Source organism: Bidens hawaiensis, unplaced genomic scaffold, assembly GCF_021521415.1.
Source record: "Bidens hawaiensis isolate Kalapana, Puna unplaced genomic scaffold, B.hawaiensis_p1.1 tig00015856_1, whole genome shotgun sequence".
NCBI lineage: Eukaryota > Viridiplantae > Streptophyta > Magnoliopsida > Asterales > Asteraceae > Bidens > Bidens hawaiensis.
The window spans coordinates 228,324-243,765 of record NW_027492419.1 but is presented as its reverse complement, the minus strand read 5'-3'; the positions used below and the strand labels follow the sequence as shown (position 1 = coordinate 243,765).

The 15,442-nt window shown below is 37.3% G+C and overlaps 3 protein-coding genes across 3 annotated transcripts; 1 reads left to right on the top strand and 2 right to left on the bottom strand.

Annotated features, from left to right (window-relative positions):
* Positions 1-265: 265 nt before the first annotated feature.
* LOC143549909 (putative protein phosphatase 2C 40) lies at positions 266-5,467 on the top strand. Its single transcript, XM_077040681.1, has 4 exons — positions 266-408; positions 3,207-4,229; positions 4,644-4,908; positions 5,208-5,467. The coding sequence occupies exons 2-4, from the start codon at positions 3,213-3,215 to the stop codon at positions 5,333-5,335; spliced, it is 1,410 nt and encodes a 469-aa protein (XP_076896796.1). The 5' UTR covers positions 266-408; positions 3,207-3,212; the 3' UTR covers positions 5,336-5,467.
* A 1,398-nt stretch (positions 5,468-6,865) lies between these two features.
* LOC143549906 (heavy metal-associated isoprenylated plant protein 35-like) lies at positions 6,866-8,230 on the bottom strand. The gene is made up of 3 exons (XM_077040680.1): positions 8,001-8,230; positions 7,814-7,889; positions 6,866-7,539 (listed from the first exon to the last, which is right to left on the bottom strand). Exons 1-3 carry the CDS (start codon positions 8,094-8,096, stop codon positions 6,866-6,868), a joined length of 846 nt encoding a protein of 281 aa, XP_076896795.1. The 5' UTR covers positions 8,097-8,230.
* A 62-nt stretch (positions 8,231-8,292) lies between these two features.
* On the bottom strand, positions 8,293-14,682 carry LOC143549904 (mediator of RNA polymerase II transcription subunit 14-like). The gene is made up of 6 exons (XM_077040679.1): positions 14,473-14,682; positions 13,229-14,311; positions 13,074-13,159; positions 12,778-12,952; positions 10,191-12,700; positions 8,293-9,323 (listed from the first exon to the last, which is right to left on the bottom strand). Exons 1-6 carry the CDS (start codon positions 14,680-14,682, stop codon positions 8,540-8,542), a joined length of 4,848 nt encoding a protein of 1,615 aa, XP_076896794.1. The 3' UTR covers positions 8,293-8,539.
* Positions 14,683-15,442: the final 760 nt, after the last annotated feature.

Sequence of the window (15,442 nt, the reverse complement as noted above, 5' to 3'; positions counted from 1 at the left end):
ATATATGAGTTGGGTTGAGGTTAAATTAACCTTCCAATTTAAAACCCGTCAACCAGAAACGATTCACATAAATAACAATAAATATATATCTTAAAATAAATAAAATTGAGATAGAGATAGAGAGGGTGTGACTGTGTTGGCTCTTGGCAAGTAGAAAAGATGAAAACCTCCTCCTGCAGTGGGAAATCAAATACCAGCAATACACCTTGCTGCCTTTATTTGGTGGTTTTTAACAATTTCACCGCCACTCTCTTCCTTCTACACCATCCAATCTTTTATTCTTCCTGTTTTTAAACCCTCAATTTCTCACTACATCCTTCGTGTATTCGATTGCAATCTTTAGTTTTTTGCTCAAATTCGCCTTCTTTTGGCTGTTTTTGATTTGGGTTCTTCGGTTTCTTCAAGGGGGTAAGTTCAAGATTCAGTTTCTTGCATAAAGTTTTAATCTTTATTGTGTTTCTTGCATAAATTTGTAATCTTTATTGTGTTTCTTGCATAAATTTGTAATCTTTATTGTGTTTCTTGTGATGGGTGTTTGGTAAAATTAGTTTTTTTTGGGTTTCTTGTTATGTGAATGGGTTTTGAATCTTTGATCAAACCCTTGTTTGTTTTACTGTTCTTGAGGCTTTAATCACTTATAATTGTATTGGTAACTGACATTGTCTTTCATTTTGCTGGTTCTGTTTATGACTGTTGAACCTGTTTAGGGTCTGGTTACCTCGAGTAGTCGAGTGCTGGATACGGATATAACATATAAAAATTGGCATGGGATGCTGTATAATACAAAAATTTTGAGTTTTGACTTGTTCTTATTTATGTTCTTTAGACCATGTTTCATTTTCACTGGGCCTGACCCTTTTATGTTAATGATTTGTTTATGTTTTTTAGTCATTTTTTATTAGGTAATTATATGTGTGCTGATTGCTATTAAACTTATTATATATTAGTTTTGGTTGAGATTACCGTAAGTTGTATGCTTCTAAATGCAACAAGGTTTTATGTGATAAAAGGCTATTCTAGATACTTCTATGTGTGTGTGCGCACGTGCGTGCGCGTGTGAATCATCAAAGCAGCATACTACTATCCTTCCAAATGCCTTAATCATAAGCAAGTTAAATATGAAGTGAATTATACAAACCTTTCATAGACTTGTGGTACATAGGGTGTTCACGGTCCGATTTTGCCGGTTTTGATAAAAATTCTGGACCAAACCATTTAATACGGTTGGATGGTTGGGCCGGGTTCATCGTGACTTTTGTGTGAACTTATCCTCTTCATAATTTTGTTTTGGACCAAATTCAGTCATTGACGTCTTGTGTCATCAATTATATGATACTGTTGCATAAACTTCCAAATCTTGATTTGATTTGTTGGCATGCTTGCAACCCAACAAAAGTCCACTGTAGATAGATGCCATCTAATTCAAAATTCAGTTTTTATTTCAAGAACTCTTAAAAAAAATTTGGGAAGCTGTTTTGTCTCTTGGCAGGTAGAAAACATGACCCCCCAACACAGACACACAAAAGAAGTGGGAAACTTGATGGATCCGTTTAATTCTGCTTTGGTTATTTTTATGACTGCTGCACCTGTTCAGGGTTTGATTAACTCGAGTGTCATATACATAATTATTACACAGAAAACGAGGATGAGATACTCTATAAGACATACGTTTTGAGTTTGACTTGTTCTTATATAAGTTTTTTAAAAACCTAATTCGTTTTCACAAATCACAAGTCGTGACCTTTTTATGTTTATTATTTTTTTTATTGATTTCTCTTTTTTTAGTTGGTAGCTATATGTTTGCTGATTGCTGCATTGCCATTAAATTAATTACATTAATCTGGGTTAAATTATTAATTTTGACTCCTTTTTGACTTTCCAACTCTCACTCTGTTTTGCTTTGGAGTCCATTATTAAGTGACAATACTGTCCGAGTTGTATGCTTCTATAACCTAAATCATTGATTAGAAGGCATTCTAGATACTTTTATCTCTATGTGTGAGTCATCAAAACCACATTAATTTTAAGATAGAACAGACTTGTGAAGAGTAAAAGAGTATGGGTGTGACGGCATGATGATGGAATCGGACGAAAGGGGTCACGGACGTTGATGAATTTGTTAAAACCAACCCAAACAAAGGCACCCGCCTCCCAACACACACACACACACAAGTGGGAAGTTATTAGATGAACCCGTCCGCCTATATTTGGGCAGTTTTTAACAGATTTACCAACTTTCATGAATCCAATCGTCTGATTCTATCATCACCCTGCCATTTCATACTCTTTCACACTTGTGTTCTATCTTTAACCCCTTTGTTCTATACTTTCTATAAGCCTGTTTTTAGACCCCAATCTTTTATTACCTCATTCATATTCTATTGCAATCTTGGGTTCTTGATGCGGGCTCTTTAAATTTTTTTAATCGTATTGTCTTTTTTAATAGATAACTATATGTTTGCTGATTGCTGTGTTGTCATTAAATTGATTTTAGTCAGTTTGGGTTTAAACCCTTTTGACTTTCCAATTTTCAGTCTTTTGCTTTGGTATTTAGTTAGAAGAGTCCAAGTTATATGTTTCTAAATGCATCTTTTATGTTCCAGCGCTCAGTCTCTTATAGTCATTCGATAAAAGGTATTCTGGATACTTTTTATTCATACGTGGGTTACAGTTTTGATGGTATAGCCGTATAAGGGGGGGGGGGGGGTGTGAATCATGTAACAACGTAAAGTTGAATATATAAACATTTCCTATACTTGTGGTAAATAGTTCAGTAGTCAAGTCCCGTTTCAGGCCAATCTGAGCCTGGGCAGAACCATGGCTATCGCCTTTGACTACATAGATTGATAGATATTGGTGAACTTGGTGCACTACAAAATCTTTTAGGTTTTTATCAGTTTTTAGAGGGCTAGTTGCATGAAAAGCTAATCGGCTTTATTCAACTTTCTATTGTATTTTTCAAGAAGGAACTATAATTATTTTGTGGGTGAAGTTTTAACTTTTCTTTGTGCAGTTTGAGGAAAGTTTGTTTTATTTTTAGGCAATTGTCCTATTTTTAAATTATAAATGTGAACGTTGTTCATTTGACTAATCTTTTTTTTACTAAATTGCAGTACTTGATTGAACTACTGATAAAATGTGCGTTTTCTTTATATTTATACACTAAAGCAACTAAATCCATTTATTTTTTATTTCTAATTTTTCAGATTAAAATGACGCATGGAAAATCAATTCTTGACCCCGGTGAAGAAATGCAAGTAAGTTTTGGCTACAAATGCAGCACAACCGAAGGATACGACATCCCTACGGGTAAACTCATAAGAAACAATAGTTCATTCTCTTGCCTCTCGGGGGCCGCCATTAGTGGCAATGCAACATTAGCCAACACAAACATTTGCAACGGTTTGATCAGCTCAGAAATCTTGCCATCATTCGACTCCCCAAAATCATTTAGAAGAATACCCTCTTCACCATCATTCACAAAACTCGACTTATTATCATCTTCTTTCCCAAATAGCATGTCCAATTTAAGTTGCAGCCCATCTGAGAATCTTGATTTTGATTCCTTTTATTCAAAGCCGTTAAGCGTCCCATCAAGAAATGAAGATTTTCTTAATGCGATTGAGGTTGAAGTGGCGGGTGGTGCTGCGGGTGAAGATAGGGTTCAGGCGGTTTGTTCCGAGGAAAACGGCTGGGTTTTCTGTGCAATTTATGATGGATTTAACGGGCGAGACGCAGCCGATTTTCTAGCGGGCACGTTTTATGAAACAATTAGGTGTAATTTGAATTCGTTAGATATGGAGTTTGATTGTTTTATAGATGGGAATGTGATGAGGCCTAAAAACCGAGTTCTTGATAGTTTGCAGCGCGCACTTAATCAAGCAGAAAATGATTTTTTGTATATGGTTGAGCAAGAAATGGAGGACCGGCCTGATATCGTGTCTGTGGGCTCGTGTGTGCTTGTTGGGCTTATCCATGGGAAGGATTTGTATATAATGAATTTAGGTGATAGTAGGGCGGTGTTAGCAATGGATGATGATGAAAACAGGATTGGTGAATTTAAGGGTTTGAAAGCTGTGCAGTTAACCGAAAGTCATACCGTTGATAATGAGGTGGAAAGAAATCAAGTGATTGGTGAACATCCTGATGATCCTAATGCAATTGTGCATGGAAAAATCAAAGGGAAGTTGAAGGTTACTCGGGCATTTGGAGTCGGTTATTTGAAAAAGGTAAAAGGATTAATATGAAAATAGTCAGGAGGTGTTTGGAATTGTAATATTCAGTGTCCAGCTCTTGAATTGAAAAGTTTTGGTTTTGACTATTGGATTACCTAGGGGTCAAAAAATCAATTTGAAATGTTTGGATAGATATATATTCTATGTAATGATAGAAAAAGCTCTGGTTTTGATTTAACAGTTAGATTTCTTGTTGGTCCAAAAATCAATTTTAAATGTTTGGATAAACATATTTTCTTTAATTATCTGATTATTTAGGGTCAAATAATCAGAATTTGCCAATCACAAAAATGCCCCTTTTGGTCATTTTATCACATAATTACTTTTAAAACACATCCAAACACCCCCAGTAGTCTAATTTTAGTCTTACATTGATATGGTTTTTTTTTTTTTTTTTTTTTTTTGCAGAAAGTTTTGAATGATGCATTAATGGGAATTCTTCGGGTTCGTAATCTTCTAAGTCCTCCATACATTTCAGTACAACCATCACTATGTTTGCATGAAGTTTCAAGCTCTGATCACTTTGTAATATTCGCAAGTGATGGTTTATTTGATTTCTTCACAAACGATGAAGCGGCAAAACTTGTTCATTCCTACATATCCACAAAACCATTTGGGGATCCAGCAAAATATCTTTTGGAGCAACTTGTACTCAAAGCCGCTTGTTCTGCAGGTAAATTCAAAGTTTATTTGTATAAACTTTCTTGATTAAATTGAATATTTATCAATTATGAAAGTCACTTTTAGAGAGAATCAAGCTATATATGCTTTAGACTAATAAATTGCAAAAAAGATTGAAATATGCTCTCATTTGTGATGTATAAAATTATACATGTGAAGCTATATGCTTTTGACCAAGAAATTACAAAAAGATTGAAATATGTTCATTTGGGATGTACAGAAATATATAATTTCATGTTATTTTCTCATCATATACAATTATACATTCATGGAAAATTGAAACTCTTGCAGGCTTTAGTACTGAAGAGTTAAAGAGTGTCCCTGCTGGCAGGAGAAGAAAATACCATGACGATGTGACGGTTATTGTTATAATCCTAGGTACAAATAAACGCACTTCGAAGGCCTCGACTTGCATATAATTTGTTCCCGTTATTGATATAGATTGTAGCCAGTGTCGTACAGTTTTGCACTAAGTTTGTGTCTGGTCCTTGCTTGTATCTTGATGGATTTCTATACATTAGTAAATATTTTGTTATATGAATTGCCTGTTTCACTCATATGCTTCCTCTGACCCAAAAAGACTTGATCTTTGACTTTGAGTGTTTATAACATTTAAGTTGAGCATATTTAAAAGTAGCAAGAATTTTGAATACAAAGAAGAAGCTTTCTTTGCTTTGGTTGGGTGATATGAGCTTTATGAATATATTCTAATATCTATGCAGAGCATAGATTGTGGAGGATCATATTCTTTTTTTTTTCCTAATAAAAGCATCTCTTGTTTCTTGTTATTCCTGTTTAAATAATTAAAACACAACTGCACATTGGCCTCTTTGGATTTGGTTAAAGCTTTAATTATATAAGTTATAATTTACATAACAGTTTAACTTAATCTTTCCATGTCAAAGTTTTGCATCTATTTCCTTTATTTCTTCAAATGATCTTTTACAGCCGATCTCCTACTCAAAATTAAGGTCTATAAGATAAATGAGCCTTGCCGAACTGGCTTGTTTACCTTTGAGTGAAGTTGGCACGGTGGTGCGTGTTAAGCGGCTCCATCATGTATTGAAAACAACCGGAACTGATGTTATTATACATATATCTTGTTAATTAAAATGAAGTATATATCATAATATGACAAATATAAAATTAATTATTATGAGAAAAGGTGTTAACAAATGCTATAAATCTATTAATTAATTTTTTTTGTCAATGCTCAATACCTAACAAACTGATTTCGTTATCAGCAGAATCGGATCTTTGTTTCATATTTTATTAATAAACGGAAAAATTTCTAAAATGGACATACTTTGAAAAGATATTTTATTTTTATACCTTATACTAAAAAAATCCAAAAATGTCTTATTCAAATTCATCTTTGACCACGTAACACGTCTTCGAATAACGCATTACTTGACCATGTAACACGTCTTCGACGACGTGTTTGTAACGCGTTAGTCGAAGATGTGTTACATGGTTAAAGATGAGTTTGAATGAGACATTTTGGGAATTATTAAGTTTAAGGGACAAAAATAGTTGAATGAGACATTTTTTCAAAACAGGCCCATTTTGAAAATTTTACCTTATTAAAATACTTCTTAGTACAATGATTAAAATGCTAAACTACATGTATTCATCATTAGATATTTAGATTTAGATGTTGATGAACAATAATAGAAATTAACGAAAAAACCAAGCCAACCGTTACGAAAAAACAATCATCATTAGATTGTTAACAGATTAGGGTTGCATCATAGGTGTTACATAGAACACCAAGTTACATGCATAATCCCCATACTATCACTATTGCAACTATTGGTCTAATAACTGAACCGTATATAATCGATCATTCAAAACCGAAATTAATAAGTCAAACATTCGTTCTAGGTTCGATCTTTACCTATAGCAAAGCACATATTGCTGCAAGCCTGCAATGCGCTAATATAACTTAGTTACATGATATAACATCCAATGGGATTTTCATCACTAAGTATATCAAAACTATCAGACGGACGAGATGACGTTGCATAATCATCATCATCCTCATAATAATCATACATGTACGGTGTAGGAGGTATATAATAGGCAGGACCACTGTTTCCACCGGGGTGCGCCGCATTGTAACTCACTGCATAACCTGGACCACCAGGCATCGGATGCGAGTAGCCATGTGGCGAGCTGAGATGCACTTGATCAACCACTTGAGTAGGCCCGGGTTCTTGAGGTACCAATCCAGTGTCTGCTGGTCCACCAGGAGCCTTGGCACCCGAACTCTTTTTCTTTTTCTTCTTTTTCTTTTTCTTACCGCCACCACCTCCGCCGCCGCCGCCACCACCCATTTTACCACCCGCCGGAACTTGATTATTTTCCGGTACACCAGCGAACTTCACCGATGGACCACCGTTAGTTGGATTATTATTATTGTTGTTGTTTTCTTCTTCATCACTGCTTTCAGCTCCTTTATTGTTGCCGGGGGCAGCCGTGTTTTCTGTTCTGCCGGGGTTTTCTGGCCACTTCTCGGCGTGCTTTCTGGTCTTTATCAGCTTCTTTACAAGTGTTTCCACTTCAACGTTGCCTACAACTGTAACCTTATGCTGCTTGGAATCTATATCAATGGTGTACACACCTGCAAAACAAATGTTTTACTGCTCAAAAGCATAAAAAATTAAAAAAAATTACAAAACTGGTTTTATATATATATTGCATTTATATGGAAAATTATTCAATTAATTTGTTCATAATTTTTTAAATGTTTAATTTGGTAGATAGAAAATGAAAACTACTAGTTTAATAGGTTCTATAAATAAACAGATTTTGTTTACGTGAAAAAATAGTTTAGTTAATTTAATTTGTTGCAAAAATACTGTGTTCTGTCTGGAATCCTGCGTATAATTGTATACCCTCAATGGTTTGGAGGACTTTCTTGACTTTTCGCTTGCAGCCAACACAGTGAATGGAGACTTTGAGAACCCATGTCTGCAAGAACATGCATCAAGCCAGCATACATAGATCATAATTAACTAGAGTTAATAATAGATATTGAATCAAATATAGAGGTATATATCTATAGTTATTAACTAATATTACCTTATATGTTAGGACTGGTGTGCTGTTTTCTTCGTGCTGTGGTGGCGGCTGCTGTTGCTGCTGCTGCTGCGGAGGTTGTGGTGGTGGTGCATCCATGGAAGGTTGAAGGTTGGAGTGAATGTAGATTGGTTTGTATGACAGATTCTAGTATTTATTTATTTCCACTAATGAATTGATGCGATATTGATATTGGCAATGGCATTAGATGCTCTTATCTTGTGTTGTTCCATGTTGATGATATATATTCTACCGTCTTTTTTTATTTAACTTTTGTTTGTATGTTTATGCAGAGCCAATGTAATATTGTAGCAGTACTTAATACATAAAAAAATATGTTTAAACCTAAACTCATCTTGAACCAATAACTAAAACTACTATTTGTTATTGTTCAGAAAAATGAAAAAAGACAATGTATAATTATACAAACACAAAATAACACTTCCTGTACAAAGACAAAACTGTACCTAAAAATACTACATATAATGATCCCGAAACAAAATCTCCAACTCTCAACTCACTTCACCATAGCAAACCACAACTCAGGTTGAGTTAACTCTGGCAACACCACCGCCAGTCCGCAACCCTTGAAGACAGAGGTGTAACGTCTTCTGCACATTATCAGCCACCGTTCTCAATCTCCCTTGATTCACATCTCCACCCAAAGACCCATCCAAGGTCTGAACCACCCTCTCTTTACAATGCTCCCAGTCTTCCACCCGAAGCCAACAGGACATCCCACTGTGACTACCTTCCATTCCAAGAAAAGACACACTCGGGTTTTCACCAAACGAATACTTCAACCTCACGGAAACACAATATGGCAACCACGCAGCACCGCCAGCAGCGTTCATGTGAGGTATATGTGCTGGGTCAAGAACCACAGTCAACCCAAAGTCAACCGTGTTATGAGGCCGGTCATAGTGAATATTACTTTTCGAAGCTGGCGAGTTTTCGGAACTTCCATCTGTAACTAATCCCGTATGGTTTTCGAGACATAACTCGATTCGTGGCCTTTGTGTGGGTGGAACATCACCACCTTGGGCCTGAGCTAAACCTTTTTTCCATGCGATTAGTTTTAAGAATTCTCTTAACACGGAAATTGGCAATGTGAGCAGAGTGATGAATGATGCAACACGGGATGCATCGTACGGTTCGGATGCAACACGGCGGCTAAAGTAGTCACATATTTCACTTATTTCGGTTTGAGTTAACTCATCTTGACCAAATACCGAGTTGTTGTGTTGTGAATTATGAAACCGTTTTACACTAAGAACTTGAAGAAGGAGTTGAACTCTGTGGACACTAACTGCAAATACATATCCCCTGCATCAATATATTTAATTAATACAAGGAACGTTTAGATAAATCATATCTAGATGTGGCAATTTCAGACCATTTACTTATAAATGGGCAACCGGCCAAAGCCCTGTAAATGAACCGAGTGTTCAGTCAATCGTTTGATGGGAAATTGGGAAGTTCACTATGTTCATTTATTTAATAAACAAATGGAGATAAACAAAAATTTATGCTCATTCAAATAAACAACGAACATGAACACATTTCGTCCTTGAACGTTCGTTTATTTATGTTCATTTAAACGAAACTTACGAACATGAACATATATACTGTTCGTCCATTTATGTTCATCAACGTTCGTTTAGTTTTGTTCAATTATGTTTGTGAACGTCCATTTATATTAGTTAATATATGTTCGTTTATTCATGTTCATATACGTTTGTTCATTTAAACCACTAATTTAAATGCCTTTGTTAGCAATTCACATTATTAATATGGGATACTTAAATGTATTAGACTTGTTCGTTTGTGTTCATTTAGGTTCGTTTACGTCCGTGAGCTGCTTGTTTAAATTTTGAACGAATGAACACAAACATGTTTGCTTTCTTAACGAACAAAAAAATTCGTTCAAGTATTTGTTCGTGTTCAGTAGAGCTAAATGAACGAACATGAACATTACCCTGTTCGGTTTGTTTACAGGCTTAGAAACGGGTTAGTTTGAGTACAATGAGGTCGAACGGATCAAACGTAACCCAAAGTGTAATTTTATTGCATGAAACCCAGATTTCTTGCAAATATCCATTACTTTTTAATTTTTATAATTAACAGGAAAAAATAGGCAGGTTGGGTAACGGGTCAAAACGTATTTGGGTTCATTTGAACTTTTATACTTACCCGACAAAAAACCGCAAAGCCGGCTGCTCCTGATCCAAATTCAAGAGTGCGCCTTCATTCTCTTTCAAAATCGACCCGAGAATTTCCTTCAAGAGTTCTGGTAACTGTGAAAACAACCATAATACACCAAGATATTTTAAAATCCCTCTAAGAACCTTCTTGAGAGCAACAAGTGGGACCCAACCACCACCATAACCGCCATCATCCCCAAGCCCAATAATGGCAGTGTTAAGCTCCCTTCTAACATGAGCGGGAACAACCGTACCAGGTGCTCTACGTACTAAAGGCGAGTTTGGTGATGCTGACATGGCATTCGCAGCACGGTTAAAACCAACCGGTTGGTTTCCTGGGCGGGACATTCCAATAGGACCGGCCCGATTTCCATTTGTGGCTGAATTGTTTGAACTAGTTGGTCCACCCGAAGGCTGACCGCCAGTGAAATTAGGGTCCAGCCCATTTAGCTCTTGAGCAACGTGTTCCATGATAAACGGGCGGAACTGTGGACACGGTAATGACCCGCCAACTGTGGGCCCGCCCTTTGGCGGTGTTGCGGGTTGCAACCAAACTTGATCACCAGCAAAACACCTCATGTCAACCGCAAAATACTTCCGGTATATTATCCGAATCCAATACGGACCACGAAGAACAAACGACACATCAATCGGTAATAGTGAACTCGGAACGATTCCTGGCCCACTTTGCCCAGCAGTCAACATGGCAGATGCACCTGGGTTCGCACCAGAACCATGAACATTCGGGTTCGAACCATTTGGTCCGTAAACATTTGGTTTTGTTGAGACCGATAAAGCAGCACCAGGAACCCCGGGAACCGGAGCAGCCCGTGCAGGACGTGTTGCAGCAGTTAGTGCATGTAACAGTCCCGCAGTAAGGCGAATGCAGTCCAAAAGTGACGGAACTTCAGTCCCGTTAATGAAATCTTCTAGAAACTTGGTATGGGGCCATAGTTGGTCAGGTGATACATGCATTGTACAACCGCTTTTACCCGATTCCCATTCAACTACAAACCGAGCAAGAACCCCCGAAACACCCGAACCAAAACTAAACCACAAACTCATTAACCCAACCGCCTCAATCTTAAACGCCTTCCTCATTTGTTCAAAGTATTTATCACCATTGGATCGACTTACTTCTATTTTCTCATCAGACCCAACCACCAGTAACTTCCTCATTCCTAGAGCAAATGTCCGAGCGTTTGATAACCTTTGAATATCTGCGACTAACTTTTTAACGCTATCGGGTTCAACAGTATTAAAAGTCAAAACGACACCATCAGCATCATAACGAATATGAGAATCTATATCAGATGTATTAGCAATCCTGACATTAGATCCCCATGGAGAAGTACTACTGCCCTTTTGAAGGTCAAACAAGTCAATGAAATGTTGATCGCTAATTTTGACATCCCAACACATGCTTCCGGGTTTCCCGAGTCTTAAACATATGTGTTCCCATGTATCGTTTCTCGCAAACGGGAGTTTGAACCATATGTTTGAAGAGGCAGTTCTTAAGCCCACTTCTTCTGCATATGGAATGTCGAGTGCGTCCATTTGACTAGTCAACTGAGCGTGTTTGATGCAGAGGGAACAGTGTCTAACCACATGTAGAAGAGCTGACATGTATATACTTGATGGTTGTTCACCTTTATTCGCTTCTGCTATAAGATTCACATAACTGCATTTTTCAATATTACTTACACTTAACTTATTTGTGTTTGTGTGTTTTCTTCTTTTGGAAGATTGTTCGGGTATATTTTCAGACTTGAGCGATGGAAGTAAGTCTAACACGTCCATTAATGTTCGTTTTCTTGATCCATTTTCTCTGGAGATCTGAGTGATGTTGGAATCGGGTGATGAAACAGGGTTTCTGAAAGCATTTCCTCCTGTACTTGCTGCAGAAACACGGGATCCACCTGTGATATAAGAAACAGCTTCAACAGAATCTTTATCAGACATTGAAGCTGTCATTTTCTTGATGGTTGTGTTTCTTGAAGTGATTGAACTGGAGGAAGTAGACGGAACCCTACCTTTGTAATTACTCATAGGATACAATGAACCGTTCCAATCTGAGCCTGCACTTGTAAGATTCACAGGATTATCAATATGGTTGTAACTCTGGACAGAAAACGCAGGTGCTGAGGATCGGATCTCTTGCTCAAAGATTTCATCCACAAGCGAAGAAAACCCAGAAAGACCAGAACTTTCAACAGCCAAATCAGAAGTGTGATTGGAGCCCAAATCATTTATATTATAATCAAAAAGGCTCAAATCGGGTTCTCCTTCAAGCGTATGCATGTGATTCATATCAACTTTTTTAACACGAGTAACAGCCGAATCAGTTTCTAGCAGATTAAATAGAGGTATAAAGTCTTCTTCAAATTGCATTAGCAGAAAATAAGAGTTCCCACAATCAGGAAATCCCATAAGAAGCATGTTAGAACCGTTTAAAGCATGTTTTGGCACCTTCACAGGAAGAAAGCCATGTTCATACACCTGCAAGAAAATGTAATTTATGACAACTTTTCAGTTAATTCAAAACTTCTGATAAAACAATAGTTCTTACTTCTTACCTGAAGGCCTAAAAACCTCCCAATACATGCAAATAAATATAATAAACTCTTGCTTCTTAAGCTTATAAATGCTTCAGCTGCAGTCATACTTCCCTGGTTTAATGCTTCCTCGCATTCTCTTAGTGATGAAGACACAATGATATTTCTTGATGAATGAAAGATAAATCGCCCCGTCCTTTTAAGTTATAAAGCAGAAAAAACAATGTTTTAATCACATTTAAAAATCCATCAGCATCCGATGCATATATAGCAAAAATAACACCATAAACACATATATATAGGGTTTGAAGTAAGACCTTATATTTATTCCAAGTGTGAAAAATGATGAGCCATAAGCACGGACTCGTAATACTTCCTGCCCATCAGAATCCAAATTGTCATCCTGCAGATGAAAATCAAGCACACAATCCTTCAACAAAATGAGCATAAAAAGTCAAACCACAATACTAACCTTATTGTATTCAGCACCAGATTGATAAACTTGGCAGTGAAGAATAACATCAACTCCTGCTCTATAAATATGACTATTTTGCCCCAACTCTTTATAAATTTCAAGCAGGCGAGTATACTTATTACAGCATATAGCTTTTAGTAGCAACTTTTCAACATCAATACAGCTCTGGTCAATTGATAATTCTGCCTCCCTGTCAGTTACAGGGTCAATGACAAACGAGCTGTGCATACACTTTATCCGCAGATCCACCCCTGGTTCAATCTTGATAAAAGGGCATGATACCGAGTCTAATGTTCCAGTATTTTTGTCACAATCCAACCAGTAAAGAATCTTTAATCCAGGTGTCTTTAAACCACTTGAATCAGTTTCTCCATCTTGACTTATTTGCGTAGAACCAGCAGCATTACATTGACTTTGACCCGAACTACCAGATACGAGCTCAAACCGAATTGCATCTTTCCATCTACCTACCCTAATTTCTCTCACTTGTCTTATTACAGTGTCCATAACAAGAGCTACACAAAACTCATGTAAAATATAATATAATATTGCAAAAGGAGTATGAGAAGCAGCCATTCTGCGTTCTAAATCATCTCCAAGAAGAAACCGTTTTGTTTCTTCAAGCTTCACAGGCCCACTTTTTTCACCAACAAGTATCTCCAAATGCAATATTCTCCACATTGACAGGTGTCCACGGTAACCGAGTGTTAGCAATACCTTAAACTCTCCTGGAACACAAAGGTTTACAGTGCCGTCAAAGATTTTAACCTCGGAGAACTCTTCGGGAAGTGTAGTTTCAAGTAACTTTGACCTGACCAAAGTGTCAAGTTTCTTCAGAACCGGTTTTTGCTGTTTCTCGGTTAATGAGGTTTGGATGCCTACATCTTGTGTGCATTTTGGTAAACGTTGGTAAGTGCCGGTAAGGAGAATCTCAATGGCGGAAGGAACATCATAAACTGGAGCACGAGCCTGTTGTAGTCCCTCGTGCATGAAAAACATTGAATCTGCAGCTTGAGAGAAACATGTTTCGTGAGTTGATAGAGTCGATGCAAGTTGCTGGCAGTATTGTATGAGTGGTGCCTGCATATCAGAAAGCAGTATCCAGATTGAGATTATTTCAAATTTTAAGAGCATGCTCCCTACTTCAAAATCTATTCAGAATTTAACAATGTCTACTATTCTCTCAACCTAGGGCTAACAAGGAGTGTGTTATCTTATTAAAATTATAAAGAAAATGCAACCTGTTGGCACCACTGCGCGAGGACATTGAGGCGAAGCATCCGCTGCTGAGTCTTGAGAAGATACTTGAGAATACTAATCTTCCTTTCGGAATCCGACATATCCGAAGAGTGCGATTTGTCCACCAATTCCTTCAACGAAAGGTAGGATTCCTCCACAACTCTACTCACTAATGTAGAAAATTCAACCGATCCTTGACCTAATTCCGCCATTATTAACTACGCCTTTCCACAAATTATTGATAAACCTTAACAGATTTGAATAGAATTAGGGCTCAAAGTTAGCGGAACCGATCGTGTCTCAGGTTTTTGAAGGCGCGGGCGATCGGAGAAGAGTAGCGAAACGACGTCGTCGCCCTATGCCTCCGCCGAGAGAGAATCTGGCAATTCCTCTTTCTTTTTTAAGTGTATATGTATGTATCTTACATTCTTGGCCCATACCTAATTCAAGAATGAATAGCCCAATCAACAATGAAGCCTAGAGGGTCTGATGGATTGGTATGAGTTTTGAAATGGTCGAGGGAATTAAATAGATGGGAAAATAGAATACACGAGGACATGAGATAATGGAATGCCCATTATTATTCTTTTGAGACGTTTGGTTACTGTGTGGGAATGAAATAAGTTATTATTTTGTGTTGTTTGGTCAATAGGAAAAGACGAATGAATGAAATAAATATGGTAGTGAGTGGGGTGGCTGGTGTGGCGGTGGGGGTGACGATGGCCTGGAGCGATGATTGGTGGCGGGTGGTGATGGTAGGTGGCGATGATCGGGAAAGATGGTTGGTGGCGACGGGCAATGATAGAAGTAGGAGGGGGGGGGGGACGGTGGAGGTGATATAGGTGAAAGTGAGAATGGAATGAAAAAGAAAAAAAAAATAAAAAGGGATTGATGACTTTTGGTGTTTTAAGGGGAATGAAATGAAAGGGGTAATAAATAATTTCATTCCATTGACAAAAAACACTTTTTTGT

Coding starts and splice junctions, on each gene's coding strand:
- LOC143549909 (XM_077040681.1), top strand. CDS start 3,213: ATGACGCATGGAAAATCAATTCTTGACCCCGGTGAAGAAATGCAAGTA. Junction 4,230..4,643: donor GAGTCGGTTATTTGAAAAAG/GTAAAAGGATTA, acceptor TTTTTTTTGCAG/AAAGTTTTGAATGATGCATT. Junction 4,909..5,207: donor CAAAGCCGCTTGTTCTGCAG/GTAAATTCAAAG, acceptor AAACTCTTGCAG/GCTTTAGTACTGAAGAGTTA.
- LOC143549906 (XM_077040680.1), bottom strand. CDS start 8,096: ATGGATGCACCACCACCACAACCTCCGCAGCAGCAGCAGCAACAGCAG. Junction 7,890..8,000: donor CACCAGTCCTAACATATAAG/GTAATATTAGTT, acceptor ATGTTCTTGCAG/ACATGGGTTCTCAAAGTCTC. Junction 7,540..7,813: donor AGTCCTCCAAACCATTGAGG/GTATACAATTAT, acceptor TTTGTTTTGCAG/GTGTGTACACCATTGATATA.
- LOC143549904 (XM_077040679.1), bottom strand. CDS start 14,682: ATGGCGGAATTAGGTCAAGGATCGGTTGAATTTTCTACATTAGTGAGT. Junction 13,160..13,228: donor CTGGTGCTGAATACAATAAG/GTTAGTATTGTG, acceptor TTTCATCTGCAG/GATGACAATTTGGATTCTGA. Junction 12,701..12,777: donor GGAGGTTTTTAGGCCTTCAG/GTAAGAAGTAAG, acceptor ATTTTCTTGCAG/GTGTATGAACATGGCTTTCT.